Below are 7,300 nucleotides of genomic sequence, written 5' to 3' on the forward strand. Positions count from 1 at the left end.
CCTACATCGGAATACATCAAATAAAACCAGGAATTCGTATGTAAAATGCAAAATTTAAAAAATGCTGCAAGGGATGCTCACATATATAATGCCTTGTTGAACAGAGTTTACCACTGGACACACAAGCAGCAAATGTAAATAAATGGAGGGCAACCGAGTCACAACCTGGACTTTCTTAGAGAACTTAGAACAAACTATATTTTTTAGTTGTGTCATACTTGATTCCTCCTGAACTGTTGGTGTTTTGGGTCCAGGACTATGGGGTGGGGGTGCTGGGGAAGCGCGGCAGCATACATGTGGTCAGGAAGGAGTCTGTTCTCTGCATCCACCACGTGTGTTCTGGGGGCTGAACTCAGGGTACTGGGCTTGAGCAGCAAATGCTTTTACCCCCCGAACCATCTTGGCAGCCAGTGAATAATAATTTAATAGGATTGCTTCAGTGAGAAATACACACACACACACACACACACACACACACACACACACGCACACAAAACAATGATAGTTGAGAAGAAAAAAACATCCAAACATACCTAGTTAGTTGAACAATATTAGTAAAAGGAAATAAAAAGTCTACTTAATCTTAGAGGTGATCAACCTACATCTAAAAGTCTGAAATTTGATTATCCTCTTTCAGTAACAGAATCAAAATAATTATAAGCCATAGCATTTCCCAGATCATTACAGGCTCAGCTGATACTGATAGCTTCTCCATTAGACAGGCTGGCCGGGACACACATTCTGCTCGGTGGCCCTCTTGCTGCCTCCCATACAGTCACAACTGTAATGATGGATCTGTTTTCTTGGCTGGATTAGTCTAAATGTGTCAAACTAGTATTTTCAGCTCTCTATAGTCTTTTAAATAACGAGTGCTGTACAACTTCTATGTAAAATGATTTTTTATTTCAACTTGAATCTTTTTCCAACTCTAAAAGAATACCTTAAGGATTCAGAAAGGGCCTTCTAGCTGATGTTATTACTTAACACTAGTCATAATTTTACCTGCATTTTTCAGGACCTTCTCCAGCTTCCTTGACTAGCAGTAGTAGAATTATAGGCAAGATTACAAACAGTGGGGTGTACCAAAGTTTGGTTATTTTTCTTGGTTTCTTTCCATCCTTAATTATATGAATCTTTTAAGCTGTTGAACCAACATTTTTAGATACTTTTAATTCTAGAAAAGTCCAGTCCGAAAGAATATTTGTTGATTTAATTTTTATAATAACAGGCATTTTATTACAGCTCCATTGAATGAATTATTTCACACTTAGTTTACTGAAAGTTGTCAGCTTTCTGTTGTGATATTGCAAGCTTGCATGCCACTTCCCAAGGGAGCTCAGTGGTACTTGTAGGGAAGACCTCTAAGATGTGAGCTTCTGTACTATGAGTGTGCAGGGCCATAGCTGCATCTGAGTGCATGTGAGAAGATCTGAGCTAAGTAACCATTCAGTGTATTTTAGCCGTCCCCATTATTGGCTTTGTGTGAGTGTGTGTGTGTGTGTATGTGTGTGTGTGTGTGTGTGTGTGTGTGTGTGTGTGTGTAGAAGCATAAGCTTTCCACAAACATGCCTCTGAATGTACAGAAAGGATCCATGTAATGAGTTCTGTGATTTTTATCTTTGATTCAGCATGAGTGCTATCGTCCTGCTTTCCGTGATTTTTGCTCTTGCATTTGGGCAAGCAGCATCATTTTGTATTCCAACCGAATATACAATGTACGTGGATAGGAGAGAGTGCGCCTATTGCCTGGCCATCAACACCACCATCTGTGCCGGGTATTGTATGACAAGGGTATGTTGTTCGCTGTACCTCTCTTAGCTACAAATTATATAGGCCGAAAGTGATCTGTTAATATTTAGAAAGTGAGATAAATCATAGCATAATTTTCCAAATCCAATGGTGCTGTCTCTTTGGGAAGCCAAGAGCATTGTTTATAACAATGTGACTCTGTTTGGAAAAAGAAATACAGATACATTTGCAATAGTCTACCCCCAACTTATTGAAACCTCATTTTGTTCTCATGATCAAAGGTAAATGAGAAGGAAGTGTCTTTTGAAGGGCAGGGTCTCTGGGGGGTTAAGTGTAGATATGTTAAGCTAGTACTGAGTAACAGAGTTCAAGAGTGCGCTATAGGTCATCACTGAAATAAAGGGATATCAGTAAATTATGGTCTTTCTATTGCACTATCTAAAGCAGTGTGAAGTTTATCACATTACGATCCCTTTTCTTTCCATAGGATATCAACGGCAAGCTGTTTCTTTCCAAATATGCGCTCTCCCAGGATGTTTGTACGTACAGAGACTTCATCTACAGAACTGTGGAGATACCAGGATGCCCACGCCATGTTGCTCCTTATTTCTCCTACCCTGTTGCCATAAGCTGCCAGTGTGGCAAGTGTAACACCGACTACAGTGACTGCACACACGAGGCCGTCAAAACCAACTACTGCACCAAGCCACAGACATTCTATCTGGGGGGATTTTCCGCCTAACTTTAACAGTCCTGCCACTTGCAATCTGGTTAAATGTGTTTACCCGGAATAGAACTAATAAAATACTATTGATACGTTTTGCCTGCCGTTTAATCCATAGGCGCATCCACACGGGCATTAGGGAGCTTAGGAAGCTTTAGAAGGAGAGGTGCATGAAAGAGGCTGTCATGGTTTCCATACAGAGCAGAGTGGAGGCAAAAGGGAAAGTGGAACATGAGCTGCCACTGCAGCCCAGCTCTGGAGATGTTGCCTACAGACAGCAGGGGGTCTGTCTTGACCTAGAAGTCAGTGAGAAGGTACTGCAGAGTTCGAGAAAGAAAGGGCTGTCTTTAGAAGCTGGAGGAATAGGAATACTGTCCCTTTAAAGGCCAGCAGCAGGGCTGGAGTGCACTGGTGAGACAGGTCCCTATGGAATGTGGCACAGAAAACATTATCCTTGCCATTCATGTGCTCAGCCAAGAGCATGGGCACCATTCTCTTTAATTTAATTACTCTGGTGGGCCAGCTGACCTATGAAAGGTATACCCTGGAAGGTCAGCTAATAAAGCCTGGAAAAGAGGCCACGATCATTTTACATGTGGAAGCCTAAATCCTTCATAGTCCCTCAAGTAACAAGAGATACCTTCCAGCATTGATACCAAAAGCAACTCATGCTTTGGGGCTTTGGTTATCATAAAACACTAGCACAACCACCACAGGTTTTAGGGTCGGGGTGGAGAGGGCTAAGAGATTCAATGGAGTGGATTCTGTTGTTTTAACCTTAGCCTTTGTTTATAGGGAGACATCGCTTTGGGTTTATAGGCTTAGTAGCAGGATATTTCTCTTTTCCTTCCTTAGATGCTCCTTCTTAAGAGCTGAACTTTAAGCGATGTTCTGTGGACTCAATCTTAAAAAGACTGTCTTCTATTCAGCCATTAATTGTCACCATGAAGTTGAAAACTACTTCTCAGTAGGGCCACGTAGAGTGGATATGTTGCGCTGCCATTGGTTATGCGTAACTGGGCATCTTGTGAATGCCTGCATGCTGCCAGGGCCACAGGGGGGATGGTGCAAATGACCAGTACCAAACCCTCGTTTTGCCAAGGATGAGGGAATAACCGTGCACTTCCTTCCATACAAGAGCCACACAGCTACAGTACTTTTACCTTAATATCTAAAGCTGACACTTGCCTGACCACTAATCGAAAGCGGGGACTTTGAGTTCTCATGCCAACGGATAATGAGCACCCAATTATTTCAGACTGTTTATCAAGTACAGACATTTGATGGCCATGTAAAATGTATAAAGTTCAAACCTATCTGGCATTAGCCACAAATGATTCTCAAGCATCCTGAAAGTGATTTTTGTGAAGAGATTTGTACTCTAGCAAGGACAAGTTGTTCACAGAGGCTACTCATAGACAGCACAGCTTTGGGAAATGTTATCTTTTGAGTTACTTTAATAAATTTCCCAACTCTGCAGGGAGAGGGCCAGCTCAGACCATGGATATAACCAGCCAGTACTATCACCGGCACAAGAGTGGGCGTGACTTACTTTCACTGAAGGAAGTGTATTTGGAAGGATGCACATGTGAATTTTGTTCAACTATCCTTGAAGGTGAAGCTGTCCCAAACACAAAAACCTTAGGGTGGAGCTCAGGGATCGAGGTATCCAATAACTTCCCTAGCTGGGTCCACATGCTCGGAGGTATGGCAACTCTGTTCTGAGGAACCTTGGTGTCCTTTTGGTTTAAAACAAGGAAAATGGATAGAGAGGCTCAGAAATGGGAAGAGGAAGTGCTGGAGAGATGGCTCAGAGGATAGAGCTCTGCTGTCCTTCCAGAGGACCTTGGTTCAATTCCTAGCACATCTCCCACATGGCAGATCACAACTGTCTTAAGTCCAGTTCCAGGGAATCTGGCGTAGCATGAATAATAAAGCCCAGAGAGAGATATTGGAGTTCAACCTGAAGATCAGAAAAGAAAGCAGCCAACCACCAGAGAGACCTTTTACCTCTACCAAATCTTCAGACCGAAGGGGTAAGATCCCGTCTTCGCGAATCCTCAGATTCCACACTCCACTGAGTTCCTGTCTCTTCCCCTTTATAGTCCTCCCTCCCCTCAATCATATCACTTCTGTCTCCACTTCCTTAGTGCAGGGATTAAAAGTGTGTGAGTCCTAAACACTGGAGTTAAAGATGTGAACCACCACCGCCTGGATCTGTTTCTGGATCTATCTAGTGTAGCGCAGGGGAGCCTCGAACTCACAGAAATCCGTCTACCTCTATCTCCTGAGTCCTAGGATTAAATGTGTGTGCCACCACTCCCTGGCCTGTGTGGCTGACTAGTGTGGCTGCTTTGTCCTCTGATCTTCAGGCAAGCTTTATTTATTAAAATACAAATACTATATCACTGTAATCTGGCACCTTCACACAGACATACATGTAGGCAAAACACCAATGCACATAAAACAAAAAGAAATTAACTTTTTAAAAAAAGAAATGGGAAGGTGAAAAATCATTGCTTATAATATGGGAGAAAGGCAGACACTGGAGCATCGCTGGTAGTGATTCTTAAATTCCCTGTAAAGCTCAAAGAACTCAGTTTTCACCAGAAGAACTTAGTGCTCCAATAAAAAAGTCTTTCTCATTTGACTAAAATATAAACTATAAAGAGCTCTCTCAAAACTCAAGGATTTGGGGTCCCTGCTGCAGCAGTCTTTCATGGCCACATTCATGGAGGATAAGTGGAATGTACCAGCAAGGATGTGTTGCAAGTTAGTAGCATAGCATGGCACTTCCTGGTAATAGGAAATTCTAATGATAGAAAATCCCCTTTATAAAACAAAACCATCCTTAAAATGCAAGAGTAGCAAGTCTGAGCGAACACAAAAATTCTCATATTGAGGTTACTTCCTCTTTAGTCTATTTTTCAATGCGTTTCTTCCTTGTCTGCTGTAGTTAATTTCTCCTTGTGTGTCTTATAAGACAATTTGGTGTCAGTCTCTTTTCTTCAGCTCCTCTTTATCCACTGCACAGTTACTCCGTATACACGCCCCTCCTTCTGGTGGCTGTATGCCGCTTCTACCCTGCCTGCTTTCGGGACTCAAGTTTTCAGTCAAGGTGTTTGAGTGGGACTGATGGAGGGGGCATGATATTCAGGTTAGGAGCTGGGCAGAGAGCTGACTGCAATCCCTCCCAGTGGGAGTCATTCCTGGAACTCAATTTCACCTGTTGAAAAGGAGTGCTTGGTTTGGGGATTGATAGAACAGGAGCTTGAAGCCACTGGGGGCATCTTTGGCATCTCTTAGAAACAGAGGGCCTGAGACAAAAAGAGCCAAGTCAGAGAGGAATAACACAGGCCAAGGAGGAGAAAGAGACGCCCTGATTACATTTGAGTATAATCTGAAGCCCCCACCCTTAAAGAAAGCCCCACTTTCTCATTTGACACTTGCCCTTGAAAAGCCTTGGTTGATGCAGTGGCTTTAGTTTCAGACATTCCTAATACCATCCCTCAAGTGCGCATCTTCCCTTGCTGTGTGTCACGGTTCTTTTCCTCTTTCTTGACCCTTCTCTTTGGTGGGAAACAGCTGTGATCTCACTCCCCCCCCCCAGACAAAAAGAAGGGAAGGAAGGAAGGAAAGAAAAGAAAAGAAAAAAGTCTACAACCCCATGCAGTATTCTAGTTACTTCCCCCACAAGTTATTATTCTAGGGCTTTTAAAAAAAAGTCTACCATAATAGCCATATACTTCCTCACTTCTCATTCTCCTCTCAGACAACTACAATTTGTATGCTTCTCCTGTTCTTCTTTGAAGCTGTTTCAGTAAGGGTGACAGTGGCTAGCTAGTGACCCAGTACACAGACAGCTCTTGTCTCGAGCCCTTTGCTTCCAAAGAGCCTGGTGACGAATACATACCTGCATTTACAAGGCTGTAGGGCTACAGCATTCGATTAGTCCTAATGAGGAGGAAATCAGCCTTGTCTCATTTTTCTTTGAGACCAAGTCTCAGCCTAGGCTGGCCTTGAACTTTTACATAGCCCAGCTGGCTTCAAGTCTATGGTCCTCTTGTCCTTGCCTCACAAGTGCTGAGGTTGTAAGTGTGGACCACAATGCCTCACCTATTTTTAAATATGCATTTTCTTTTTAATCATCCTTTTCAAAGATGACTCAAAATTTATGTTATAGCTTTTGGCTGGTAATGTAGATCTGGATTGTATTTGGGGGATAATTTTCTCGATGCTGATATAGGTATGAAGATTCTAAACTTTGAAGGAAAATCTAGATCTGCAGTAATCTCAAGTGTCCTGTTGGTCCTTTGGACATTCCTAAATGAAGAACATATAAAAAATTAGAATTTGTAGTAATTTGTCCTTGGATGTCCCAAGGAAATACCTATTTCAGTACTCTGAAGCTGGCTTCCACTTAAAGAAACCATAGCTTTTCTTTACTGTTTAGCTAGAAGTGGGGTTAGATGCCAGATGTCTGCTACTGAAGGAACACAGGCCTCTCGGAGAATTTGTGGTTAAGGAATAAATGACTGTTGCATGATTTTTAACCTATTAGCATAGAGCACTCTAATTAAAAATTTTCAGATTTATTCATTTTATAGAAATTTATATTTTGCCTTCACGTATGTGTGTGTACCATGTATGTGCCTGATACCCAAAGAGGTCAGAAGAAGGCATTGGGTACTCTGGTTGTGATGGCTGTGAGCCATCATGTTGATTCAGGGAACCAAACTTGGGTCCTCTGTAGGGGCAACAAGTGTTCTGATTTCATAGACTACACGTTCTCATTAAGGATTAAAAAAATATTATTTCTTTGTGTGT

General features: G+C 42.2%; 1 protein-coding gene across 1 annotated transcript; it reads left to right on the forward strand.

Moving 5' to 3' along the window:
- The first annotated feature begins 1,493 nt into the window (after window positions 1-1,493).
- Tshb (thyroid stimulating hormone subunit beta) lies at window positions 1,494-2,526 on the forward strand. Its single transcript, XM_048442218.3, has 2 exons — window positions 1,494-1,791; window positions 2,237-2,526. Exons 1-2 carry the CDS (start codon window positions 1,630-1,632, stop codon window positions 2,489-2,491), a joined length of 417 nt encoding a protein of 138 aa, XP_048298175.1. The 5' UTR covers window positions 1,494-1,629; the 3' UTR covers window positions 2,492-2,526.
- Window positions 2,527-7,300: the final 4,774 nt, after the last annotated feature.

Source organism: Myodes glareolus, chromosome 17, assembly GCF_982192425.1.
Source record: "Myodes glareolus chromosome 17, mMyoGla1.1, whole genome shotgun sequence".
Classification (NCBI taxonomy): Eukaryota; Metazoa; Chordata; class Mammalia; order Rodentia; family Cricetidae; genus Myodes; species Myodes glareolus.